We start from the raw sequence: 13,076 nt of genomic DNA on the forward strand, positions 1-13,076 counted from the left end.
GGGCCGAGCCGGGCGGACGCGGCGCTTCCGTAAACACCGCGCGGCCCCTCCCCCCCGGCAGGGCCCATGCAGGCAGGAGGGGGGAGAGGCGCCATGGGCGCCTCCTCCGGGGAGCGCATCCTGGGAGCGCGCCCTGCTCCTCGCTCCGCGCCGGCGGACAGCAGCGTGCGTGCCCGTTCGGGAGGCTCACCCCGGCGCTGCGGGCTAGCTCGCCGCGGGCCGGCGGCCAAGCGCTAAGCGCTCCCCCCCGGCGGGACATGGTTGCGCCCGAGGAAGCGGCCCGTAGCGCGGACCGGGTACATAACGCGCGGGGGGGCGGTTTAAAGCCCCAGCGAGCGCCGCGGAGCCGAGTGAGGTGCTGCTGTGGCCGCGGTGAGTGCGGGGCAGCCGGCGCGGGGGAGCCTGCCCAAAGCGCGGCAGGGAGCGGGGCGGCCGGGCTGCTCCGCTCCCCTCTGCTCCGCGCCGGCAGCCCCGGCTCCGCAGCCCGCCCCGGGGGCGCCCCCTGCCCGTCCCCGCGGGGCGGCCGCCGCTGCCGCCGTCCTTGCGGCCGCGCAAGGGCGCCCCGGGGGCGCCCCCTGAGCGCCGGGGACTGGGGCGGCCGCGTTCGCCTTGCCCGGGGCTGGCGGAGGACGTCGTGTCCCGGCTCCGAGCCGTGTCCGCCCGCCCTTCCTCCCCTGCCGGGCCCGTGCTTGGAGACGCTGTTTGTTTTGGTCTGCGGGTGCCAAGCTCCTGCCGCTGGTAACTCGCAAAACATGGGGCTGGGGGAGGAGAGACGGCGCGGAGCAGAGGGAGGAAGAGGAGGAGCCCGCGGCGCTTCCCTGCCCCGTGAGGGGGGCCCGCAGCATGGCGGGGCGGGGGGTCCCCCAGGGCCGCCCCGGGGGGAGCGGGTTTGTAAGGGCCGGGGTATCCGCTCGCCAGCCGCGTCGTTTCTACCATTTTAATCCTTGAGCAAGAGCCGCCCCTGTGAGGAAGGAGGGAGCCCGCAGCTCGGAAGCGCCGGCAGAGAGGAATGCCCGCTGGAGGCCCGGGAGCGCGGAGGGGGAGCCGGGCCTCAGGAGGCGCTGGCAGCGCTGACAAAGGCGCTTTTCTCCTGCGCTGCCGGGCCCCGACGGAGGTTGGGCTCCCTGAAAGGGAAACTCTACCCCAAGGAGCCGCCGTGAATGGCAGCTGGGAGATAGCGAGGGGCAGGTCCAGCGGATAAGCACGACTCGGCCGAGCGCCCTGGGGCAGCGCAGAGCCCCGGGAAAGGGTTAGGGGCTGCGGGGCGCGAGCGGAGTGTGCCCCAAAACTGCCCGCGTCTGGTGAGCAGGGCGCCCCTCGGTGCATGGCCAGGCTGGGAGAAGCGATGGCTGCTGCGAGAGCAGGATGTCTTCAGGAGACAGCCCCGTCACAGGTTCAGCAAAAGGCAAAGGCTAACGGTGGCTCCGAGCAGCAGTGGAATCCACGACAGCTCAATTCCCCCTGTTACATTAAACCAAGCTTAGTTACTGAAGGAGGAGAGAAACTGGACTGATGCTTTGGGCGTTTAGAAGTTGCTGTAGCTCTGTCTTGCACCTACGGTTTGCCCTTGAAACACTGCAAAAGAAACTGATCCTTAGAAAAGGATGGGGGAAAGGGATGCATGGCTAAATGAAATCCATTGCCAGCCTATCTGACTTAAAATAAAAGTAGTTATTATTTTTTTAATACAGGAAGAGTAAAGCAAATCGTAACCAGAGCCTGACGCTTTCGTGAAATAGGCAGTATATTCAGTTGTCTATTAAAACAACATCCTAATATGTAATTCATAATAGCCATTCTGCAAAACTAAGACTTCTGAAATACATTTTTTTTTTATTACACTTGGAAATTGTATTAATCTAAATTTAAAATTTCACATGGACTTTGCCCTCTGTAACTTCTGGAGAGCTTTACACTATCTACAAAAACATAAAGAAAAACTTTTTCAGTGTGTGCTGTTAAGAAAATACTAAATAATTCAGCCCCTAATTAGAAAAGCCTTTTTCAGTTTGTGATTTTCTTGGATATACTCAATATTTTTCATGTGCGCTTCTTAGCTGTTGGGCAGCATATTAAGAGCACTAGATGGTATAGCCAGATTCTGCTTGTGTACTCCCCTTGTTCCCTTTGATGTGCTTGCTGCCTTGCGTAGCTGTTAAACTGGCAATTTAGCAGTAATGTACTGAATCTGCAGAATGTACCCATTTTCTCTCTCACCATCCCCCTGGGAAAATCCATTTATTCTGCCAAAGATCAAAGAGATTTTTTTTCAGTACGCTATCTCATGTTGCCTTGTTGGACCTTCTCAATAAAATGAAGTCTTCTGAAGTACTGTCCTGGCAAAACTGTATGAAGAGGCATCATCTCAGTATATTCAAGTAGGTTATGGGTCTTTCTGAAGCGCAGGCATTTGTTGCTGAAAGATGCTTTGTAAGGACTTGCTGTGTATGGAAGCTTACTGAATTTCCACTTTACCCATTTGATATCTTGACCCACTAGATTATGGTGGAATATGATGTTGTGAATCTGAATCTTGTAGTCTGCCATCGGAACTAACCTATTGACAGTTGAGAAGAAAGTCTTTGAAATGATAATGTAAAAACTGTGAGGATTGGTTTCATGTGGTCATTTGATCTACTGTGTTCTTTTAATTCCTCAATCTAAGTAGTATAGTGACAGCACTCCTCCCAAGCAAGCAAATCTCTATCTTCTGGACTAAGGTGCTGATGAATTTTTGCCTTCTCCCACCCCCAGTGATGGACCACATAAGATGCTAACATTTGATAGATTAGTTAGATATATGGGCTTATACATCATTAAAACATGGAAGTAGGATGTTTGAATATAGATCCAGAAATAATAGATACATTATGTTCTGCAGGCTCTATAGGGTTGTTGTCTTTGGGTGAGAAGTTCCGCATAAGGAACCTTGTACACATTTCTGAAATTAGGTTACTGGCTACAGTTAACTTCTAATGAAGTTGAGCTTTAACATCTGCACAGCACAGAGTTTGGTGGAAGAAATGGTTTTAGTTTCTTGCATAACATGAGCTAATGACTCATTTGTAATTGCAACTTAGACGATTACATTAGTCTCCAAGTCAAAAATATCTCGAAGCCTTTTGTTTTTTCCGGAGTACTTGCAACTTGCCATCTAATCTAGACAATGGCACTTAATATCTAGTTCTCATTTTCTTGTTGTTAGAAAGGACAAAATTTCTGCTGTAATAGAACAGGTCTTTAACCTATGACCTGTTATACACCCAAATCTAGTGACTTCTCCAGTAATAAAGGACACTAGCGAGAACACTATTTATTTATTTATTTATTTATTTTATGCAAAGAATTGTGTGCTCAAATACATGTTTTCTTTTTGTGAGAGTATGAGGAAAAAAAAAACTTACCAATGTTGATTATCTTAATTAGCATGGCAGTATTCCGCTTGTAATACCTCATCAAGTTACAAAGCCTGATCCTGATGAGCTGGTACCACAAAAAATCAAGTACTCTAACCCATGGTTAGGTGATTACATAAGCAACTAAACAAAATATCTTCCTCGCCACCCCATTTTCTTCCTTTAAGGTCACACAAAGGGCATCCCTTCTTTCTGCCAAGAGTGGCTTTTTCCAAATTTGACAGAGTTACTATGTTTTTTGCTTTCTAACGTTGGTGCTATTTAATCATAAAGGAAGTTCCATTACTTGGTTTTTAGCTTAAACTCATAAATGGAAAAGTTGTCGGCCTCGTGTTTGAGAAGAGCTAATGATGTTGGTGACTGTTTATAGCTCTGCTACGGGATATTTCATGGCCGTAATGAAAGATGGACAACTAGCTTTGGTATCTGGGGCAAATTCCTTGGGGAGTAATCATGACTGTTGCCTTCCGGTTCATGATTTTAATGGTTAAAGGATTTTTCATTTCCTGCCTTACAACTATTATTCATGGGCACCAGCACTGTGCAACTGCCTGAATCCTCTGGAGTTGTTGATTATTTGGCTGGGAAGCAGTTGCTGTATGGAGACAAGTAGTGTTGGGCATGGTGCTTCTTGATGTTGTCAGGTAGGCTGGATGAAATGTTAGATGCCTTAGAGTTACTATTTGGCTTAAGTTTAGCCCCACTTCTAGGAAGAGTGGGTATTTGTCAATGCATTTGTTCTTTCCCAGCGCCACTTGTGTTCAGGTCAAGTTATTGTATTGCTAGGTGGGGAATGGTGCCATCATGGCCGTGCTCAAAAAACATGTAGATGAGGGACTTAGGGACATGGTTTAGCAGGCATGGTGTTGAAGGGCTTGCGGTTGGACTCAATGATGTTGAAGGTCTATTCCAACCATTGTGATTCTGTGATCATGGGAAATGCTTTTGTGGATCCTCACCACAGGGAGCTTTGGGGATTATGGCAGCTGGCCTCTTACCTTTGAAATCAAGCTAACATATCTCCTTATGTTGCAGATAATAAGGTATGAAACAGAAGCCCAGATACAAAGCTCTTGCAAAGTAAATATAGCTTATTAATAGCTGCTTGTTGTCGTTAATGACAGCCCAGTTCCTTTCTGTAACCTTTTTAAAAAGGTGATGGTCAACATGTATCGTGGAACAAAGAATCCCAGAAGGCACCGGTTTTACGGGACGCGTGTTTGTCCGCAGGTTTTGGTTTGCCGCCCGAGCAGAAGGGAGTCGCGATGCCTCTCGAGGAGGACCAGAGCAGCGATTCGGACTCCTTGCGCCTCTCAGAAAGCACCGCTTCTTCCAGTGACTCCGAGTGCTCGCGACAGAGCTTCAACAGCGATTCCTCGAGCAAACCCAGTTCCCCAGTCTGTAAGCCCGTTTTGCTCTTACTTGTGTTTCAGAGAGTATTGTCAGAAAGACATGGCTTTGCCCTTGCTATAAGTAGGGCCTCTCCTTGTGCGTGGACCACTGGGGCAGCCACATCCATGGGGTCTGCTCGTGCGCTCCTTCAGTTCTGCAAATGTAAGGGAGTGGCTGCCGTGGGCAATCTAGTCTTGTGCTCATCTTGACATTGGTACCCACAACATATTCAGCTGCTTGGTAGAACGTTTCTTTCTTCCTTTTGCTCCATACATTTCAAAATTAAGTCTGTAATTTTAGTTTTATAATATACTACATTTAAATATATATGGAGTTAATCTATGTATATTTTACAAAAAGAAAGTATTAGGAAAGATACACTTGCACAAGGAAAGTATTTTGAATAAATAATGGTTAAAATATATTTAATTTTCATGTCTGCAATCAATCTTGGACCATATGTGGTTTGTTAGTGGAACTGTAACCTAGTGTTTGTTCCTGTTCTTCTGTCATTACTAGCCTTCAAAAGCATAACTCCAAAAGCATAGTTGCAAATACTAAATAACAGAATTCTGGGTTTAGAAATGTTCAGAATTTTGCTTTCACATGCAGTTTAGTTTTCTTATTATACCCTTTTTATATATTTGTGAAAAGAAGGTGCATTCTGAGGCATCTACTGGGGAGCATTAAGTATCTTTTCTCAAGTCGGGACCTTCTGAACTGTCTCTACTGAAAGTTAAATTGCAATGTAGCCACTATGTGCTCAGGATTATAACAAATATCTCTTACTGCCCACACTCTAAATGTGTTTGGTTTTACATAACAGTCAGTAGGCAATCCAAGAAATGTAAGTTCCCATTTTAAAGGGGAAAAAGTGTCTTGGATAAGGTACAGAAATAAGAGGGAAGACTACGCTTCAAAATAGCAGAAGATTTATGTTATTACTTGTTGCTTGCAGTTAGGTTGCTAAGATTTAATGCTTTCAATTATACTTAGCTACTATAGTCTTTTGACTTGAATTCATCTTGTTTTTCCCAGCAGCAAGTCCTCCCAAGATTATTACCTTTGATGAAATGATGGCAGCTACAAGAAATCTGACCAATCTGACTCTAGCTCATGAAATTGCTGTAAATGCAGACTTCTGCATGAAACATGTAGACTTTCCACAGAACAGGTAAGAGCCTGAATTATGCAGAAAGGGGAAAACAGGTTTGTGAAGAGGAAAAATGGAAGAGCAGATAACAGGAAAGCATCTTGGATGCTGTACCACAACTCCAGGAGTGAGTCCAAGTTGCCTCTTTTGCAATATAAGTTGCAGTCTAGCTGAGTTGATGTGTTATCTTGGGGCATTTGGGAGATTTCTTGGCTTGGGTTGTGGTCTAGGAACTGGCGATCCACAGTCCAAGACAATACGGTTGCAGGTCATGTTAGTTAGGAATGTGATGCACGTTTCCTAGCAAGTGGCTAGGCTAACTAACATACTACTTAATAAGGACAGAATGGTGAATTCTGTCCTTTGGAAATTTATTTTATGTTCTACTGCCACTGATCTATTTATTTTGCAGCTTGGTGGGCACGGTGAAAACTATTGTACACAAAGCATTTTGGGATTGTTTGGAATCGCAGCTGAATAAAGATCCTCCAGAATATGAACATGCTATCAAGCTTTTTGAAGAAATTAAGGAGGTGAGATTTTTTTTTTTCTTCTGCGTATGTCTCTCCCCCATTGTTCTGGCATTTTAGATTTGGGGGTCTTCTATTTCCCTGAAGGTCTGTTACTTAGTCTCAATCTAAAGCACCTTCAAGTTCTTACTTCTAAGGTGAAACAGTAATTATGCAGAACCACAATAAGCCTAATTTTACAGTGTTTTATATTACTATAAATACTGCTGCACAGATGCTTGGACAGCTGCATGTACAAATAGCTGTAGGCCCAGTCAGCTTTGCATGATTGTCTCTTATGAGTCAGCTCTCTTTTGGAAGCTGCACATCTGTAACCATCAGCACATCAGCAACATACTAGGAATTCAGAGGGCGAGCAAGTGTAGAAACCTGCCCATACCAGCCTAAATGTGTCTATCATCACACACAGGTTAAGGTAGAAACTCTCAGTCTTGGCACAGTGTTAAGCTGGTAAATGTTTGACTTTGTTTTACGGGGAAGTCACCCAGTTTTTGACAAAGCTCAGTTGTTAACATACTTTCTGATGTACAGGTTTTGAGTGGTTTTGCAGAACTGCACTATGGCTATTTCAACAGTTTCTTTCCCCTGCTACCTTAGATACATTAAGACTGAAAATTATCTCAGTCAGCTAAATATACCTGACATACTGAAATAAAGTTTTCCTATTAATATGTTTATTAAATGTTTAAGGTTTTATTGGTTTGTTTGTTTGTTTTCCCTTCAGACTCTTCTTTCTTTTCTGGCTCCTGGAGCAAACAGGATTCAAAATCAGATCTGTGAAGTTCTAGATACAGATCTTATAAGACAGCAAGCGGAACATAATGCTGTTGATATCCATGGACTAGCAAACTATATCATCAACACTATGGGAAAGTTGTGTGCTCCAATAAGAGATAATGATATAAAACAGTTAAAAGCAACTGACAATATCATAGAGTTATTGAGGTTGGTATTTTTTTGAGAAATATTCTTGTTCTGAAAGAGTGTGCTTGGGCAATGAGAAGGGGAAATTGCTAACAGCGAGTAGTAGCCATACCCATTCTAAAACTAAAGGGTTTTTTTTAATTGGGAGAAACATTGAGGGGAGGGTCTGTGGTGCACGTGATGGCTGACATGTTATGTACACCTTCCTTTTAATAAAACAAGCACATTGAGTAGCTAAGCCACTGAACAACATGAGGGATGAGGGGAGAGCGCTCCTGTAGCAATCTGTGCTAATTGCTGGTGTTTGGGACTGCTGGTTCAGTCTTACTCACCTTTACAAAACCTAAGGGGAACATGCTTTTACTGATTGTCATGGAGCTACTAACCCCATGTTTCCTCTGGGAGACCAGGCACTGCACTTGACACTTCATTATTGAAGATTTATTATTGGAAGCTGAGTAATGCACTTGCTTAAACAGCTCATGTCTCCTTAGATGTATTATTGAGAGCAATTGGTAGTTACTGCTCTATTATGTTTTTATTACAACTTGGATCACATGCGAAGAGCAAAATAACTGGGTCAGAGGCACTGTTTCTCTTAGCACAATTAAAGTGGCCAAAAAGTTAAAATTTGTTAGCCTGGGCTGAAATGTACCAGGCGAGACAAATTTTAAATGCTTCTATTTCTGTTACTGGTTTGTGGTGTTTAGGTATATAGGGTTTGTCCTGTTCTTGGTAACTTGTACCAAGGCTTAGATGCATTGGCCTTCAGGATATTTGAAGGAGTTAAGTAGATAATGTTATGTCTTTTGATGAGTCTTTGTACTGAAGTACTAATAATGGAGCTTGTTACAACAGCTGAAATGGATCTTATTAGCACTGAAAGTCCAGTTTTCAGCTGGTAATGAAGGTCTCTCCCCCATGTACTGTTAAATTCTACAGAGACCATCCCACCTATTGGATTTTTAAACTTTTTCTTCTTTTAGAAAAATATTCCATGTTCTGGACCTAATGAAAATGGATATGGTTAACTATTTATTTGAAAACATTAGGCCGTATCTTCAGCGCAATTTGGTGGATTATGAAAGAATAAAATTCCAGGAAATACTTGAAGAAACACCAAGTAGGTATTATGTTACATATTTCACTGAAAAGGATGTCTGTAGCCAAACTTTTTTTCTTCTTTTTATAATCAATTTAGAGAGGGGAGAATTCCATTTGTGAGCGGTCTAAGGAATGCAAGATATCTTTGGCAAGCAGGCTACTAACAGTCAGTTGTTACCCTGGGAGTATTAATCTGTAATCTGGGTTACTTTCTGACCAATTTGTACTTGCTAAACTGGTAAGTGTCTGGAAAATGAGCACAATGATTCTTTCTGTAGGAGGAGGCTTCATGTACTGAAAGATGAGACTCTTATCTCTTCTGTGCCGAGCAGGTCTGTTAGTCAGAAGTAAAGATTGGGGAAAAAAACAGTGTGCTTCAAAGTAAGAAGAGAAAAGATCTTTTTTTAATAAAGCAAAATGCACGCTTTAAAACTTATTTAGATCCTGGAAAGTCAGCTTGAAGCCACTGGTGTGGGGTTCATATACTGCATCTATGCTGTCCTTAAGAAAATAGACTTTGAAAGGTGGAAAAATGTAAGCTTAAATCTGGAGGAGGAAGATTCTACAAGGTAGTTACTGAGCCACTGATATGGCCTACAGAGTTCGTACATGCAGCCTGTGGAAGACTTCTTTAACGCTGTTCGTTTGTTGTTAATAAAGTTCGTGTCCCCTCACTTCCTTGTTCCCGTCCCATCCCCCGCTTGCTGAGTGGCCTCTCTGAACAATAAAAGTGGTCTGGGAACCTACACAGACTACTGAGACCCTTCTCCCTGAAATTTCGACTTAAATCTAATAATCTGTTGTTGGGTTTGTACAAGATAGCTGGAAGATCCCTAGCAGGGGAAGAAAAGGTGGAGAGAACTGACTTTTGTGAGCACTCAGCAATCTGCCATGTCGCGTCTTCAGAAATCCAGTAGTCTTGTCTGGGTATAACTTTTTTCTTGGGCTGCTGCTTAGCTTGGTAGAGGGCTGAATAAATAACCTTGTGCTTGTTTGTGATGTGTAGGTGCTCTGGATCACACAACAGAATGGATAAAGGAATCAATAGAAGATGAATTGTCGTCTTCTGATGAGTCTTCATCATCCGCTGGTGCTAATAGTAGTTCTAAGCCAAATCTTAGTCCTACGCTGGTGCTAAACAATGGCTACTTGAAACTGTTACAGTGGGATTATCATAAAGTAATTCCAGAGGTAAATATATTCCAGTGTTCTCAAACTTGTAACTATGAAAATTCTCATATTGTAGTAATCCTGTGAGTAATGACAATTGAGGAAATGAAAATGTAATTCTATTTAACATCGGGGTAATAAATTTGGAAGTAGTTTAGCCTTGGCTTCTGAAATGCAATGTGGGCAAGTCAATAACAGGAAATGTAGTAGGTGAGCGTCTTTTTAATATTCAACCATAGCTCACTCTGCTCACTCATATATATATATACACACACACGTGTGTGTGTGTGTGTTTATATAAAAAGACTTTAGCATTTTAGGCTAACCAGTAGCAGGTATTGGTGGGATCAGACTGAAGGAGTTGCTTGTGCTCTATAGTAGAGTTGACTCAGGCCTTGAAGTGCTCCGAGTTGGATATTCGCCCTTTCTTAGTGTGTATAAATAGAGATGCCTGGATTCTCAGAGTGTATAAGCTTCTTTCCTCAAGAATCTCTTTTCTTCTTCCCAAACCTGAATGGTTTCTACAACTTCTAGTGAAGCTGACTGAAAGAGGACATCAGCTGGGGCTATCGGCAGCATCTGCAGAGTGGGAACCTGTGCTATGTATCTATGGTGACCCGGCAGAGATCTTGCAAACTACACGAGAATATTCTCTGTTCTGGATTAGTAGAAGGAATAGAAATCACTTTATTTTCTTACCCACATCCCCCAGCTTTGAGTATAAGCTAGATAGGGGTATTCCCTTGTGGGTCTAGCTTGTCATATGGTGTGAATTACTATCAGCCTGCTGAAAACTGATGCCCCTGTGTTTCTCAGTGAAGTGCCTTGCTTAGGGTGAGCTCTTATCTCTAAAGAGAAACAAAACGCTTCAACTACATCTTGCCATGGAAGTTATTTACAATCTTGGTCTTGCCTTTTTGCCTGTGGTAGGTAACAAATCATTCAAACCTCTCTAGCGGTTGAATTAATGCATTAGTGCTTGAACTAGTGGTTGTCAGAGTTGCTTGTCTCTGCCCATATGCTTCAGTCTATGGCACTTTTGTCTAAAATGTGTTCCTTTTATTTGTTTTTGTCCTGGAGGTTTCACATTTCTTCCCCACCTCAGACACAACTCTAGTACCTGCCTGTAATGCATTCTGAATTTGCTTTCTGCAATAACACATATTCAAAGGGTTTAGTGGCCTGCCACTTATGGCTTGGCATATTTATGGTTAAAATTATTAATACTTTATGAAGATACCTTCTCGGTCCCTCTCCTTGCCTCTCTCCCTCTATTTCTAATTTGATATTATTGTTTCAATTCTAGACTCTAATAACAGATGAAGTTCGTCTTCAGGAGCTGAGAGAAAAGCTAAATCAATTAAAAATCATAGCTTGTGTGTGTCTCATAACAAACAATACGGTGGGTGCAGCAATTGTGAATGTGCCAGATTTTGCTGACCAACTGAAAAAGATCTCTTTTCCTCTTCTCGAAGGCATGAGCAAGAAGTAAGGCCTTGTTTATCACTTGTTCTTCTTTTTTTATTTTTTTTTATTTACACGATAAAATACCAGATGCATCTGAAAAATGTAGGAAATGGTTAATGTCATAGCTTATGCCTCACTTGCATACAGTGGGCATATGGTAGTGAATATTAAGTATGTGTCTTAAAAGTTGTATTTTAATAGAACTCTCAATCTTGACATTATAACTTCCTGATTTTGGAGGATAGCACTAAAGCTCATTAGTCTTTCTTCCCAATAGAGGAGAGACTGGCAATGCATTCACAAAGTTGTCTTGCTGATTGCTTCAAACTTGGTCCAGAAGTAGCCTAGGCTGTTTAGTTGTTGATATTCCTGCTGCCACTTATGCTATGAGCAAGGCTGCTGCTGTCTGCTATAATTTCCATGAAAAATGGGAAGCTGTTTTTACTTTCACTATGACATGCTATGAATTCAGCCCAGGAAAACACTTAACACCAAATCACTGTGATCTTATGTTTATTTGATGCTGTACATTAAAATGACACTTCCCATTCGCATCCCAGTTAGCACCCTTATTTTATGTGGTAGGCAGAGATTTGTCCTGTACCTATGGAAGTATGTAAATCTGCAAAAGCAAACGATAAACTTTTTAAACTTTCGCGCTGAGAGGAGCATCTTGAAAATAGCAATGGGAAACAAGAGGAATGAGTTTTAAAACCTTGACTAAATTATGCTATAAGAACTTCAAATGTTAATTCCTTTTCCTTTTTTCTTTTTCTTTCCAGAACTTTTGATTTGAAGGAGGCTCTGAATGCCATCAGTGTCCAGATCTGCAGCAAAGTGAACAAGTCCCTGTCTGAAAGAGGTTTCCCCACTCTTGATAAAGAAATGCAGAATAACTTACTGGGTCAAATTGGTAGTGTTGTTGAGAAGAACAATCCTGTCAGTTCCTTGATTGGTTAGTAAAGAGTATATAAGTGTCTTGATCTCTGTGTCTGTGTAGAAATTGTTAAATTCAAACCTTGCTTCAAGCAAATTTAATCTCTTGTCTGGTTATTTTTAAAAAGCACTTTTGCACTAAAATATTGGGTCAATTAAAAGAGGGTAAAGAAATGTTAACCCATGGATTGTGGTGCTCTTACATTGTAGAGCATGGTTAGTTACAGCTTGACATAATTTTATAAGTGTCTTTATGAACAGTCCTCCAGTGTTAGGATTTCAGAGAAAATTTAGAAGATAAGTGATATTCTGTTTTCTGTCAACTCTTGCATTTAAACTTGTTTTCTATTTTCTTTAGCTGATCTTCACGTTAAGTCACAGAACTCTTGTTTCAATAGGCATCTGTATCTGCTCCTGCCTTGCAGGAGCCAGCTCTTCCTGCGAGATGTTTTCAGTATGGTCCCTCCCTCTGGTGGGGGAAAGTCCCTACACTGTTGGCCTTCTTGCTGTGCTAATGTGCAGGGTGTTTGTAGAGCAAGTGTGTCTGTGCTGGGTTTGTGTGTGCTCTGAACATCCTTTATATTCCGTTTCAGATAAGCGGATCCAGTTGTTCATGCGAAGCTTGCTCGCGCTTCCGAGCGGCAGGAAGTGCACGGCGGCTGTGCCGGGAGGCCTTTCCGTGATCCAGCCGGAGATGGAGCAACTTGGATCTCAGTATGCGAACATTGTTAACTTTAACAAGCAAGTGTATGGACCCTTCTATGCAAGCATCCTTAGGAAACTCCTTTTTTCTGATGCACCAAAAGGGAATGCGGAAACGGAAGCAGCTGCCAATTGAAAATAGTGACCTACTCCTTGTACCCTGTTCTTCTCCCTTCAGACTTTATAATAGAGACACTGTGATCACATAGGGATCACTACAAATAACCCACTCCAGTGACTGTTAATGAGGGAGACAGATCTTGCAAAATATGCAGATAGCTT

The 13,076-nt window shown here is 43.1% G+C and overlaps 1 protein-coding gene across 3 annotated transcripts; it reads left to right on the top strand.

Annotated features, from left to right (window-relative positions):
- The first annotated feature begins 330 nt into the window (after window positions 1-330).
- On the top strand, window positions 331-13,076 carry TCP11L2 (t-complex 11 like 2). 3 transcript variants are annotated; one of them, XM_088521667.1, is made up of 10 exons: window positions 331-350; window positions 4,647-4,817; window positions 5,847-5,982; window positions 6,374-6,494; window positions 7,216-7,436; window positions 8,402-8,538; window positions 9,526-9,710; window positions 10,996-11,177; window positions 11,939-12,111; window positions 12,686-13,076. In XM_088521667.1, the coding sequence occupies exons 2-10, from the start codon at window positions 4,682-4,684 to the stop codon at window positions 12,928-12,930; spliced, it is 1,536 nt and encodes a 511-aa protein (XP_088377793.1). In that variant the 5' UTR covers window positions 331-350; window positions 4,647-4,681; the 3' UTR covers window positions 12,931-13,076. The 3 variants fall into 3 exon arrangements, with proteins under 3 accessions (XP_088377793.1, XP_088377794.1, XP_010218761.2); XM_088521668.1 differs by having other exon boundaries at window positions 5,850-5,982; XM_010220459.2 differs by lacking the exon at window positions 331-350.

This window comes from Tinamus guttatus, unplaced genomic scaffold (assembly GCF_059628265.1).
Source record: "Tinamus guttatus ecotype Peru unplaced genomic scaffold, ASM5962826v1 Tinamus_guttatus_pri_ptg000125l, whole genome shotgun sequence".
In the NCBI taxonomy this organism is placed as follows: Eukaryota; Metazoa; Chordata; class Aves; order Tinamiformes; family Tinamidae; genus Tinamus; species Tinamus guttatus.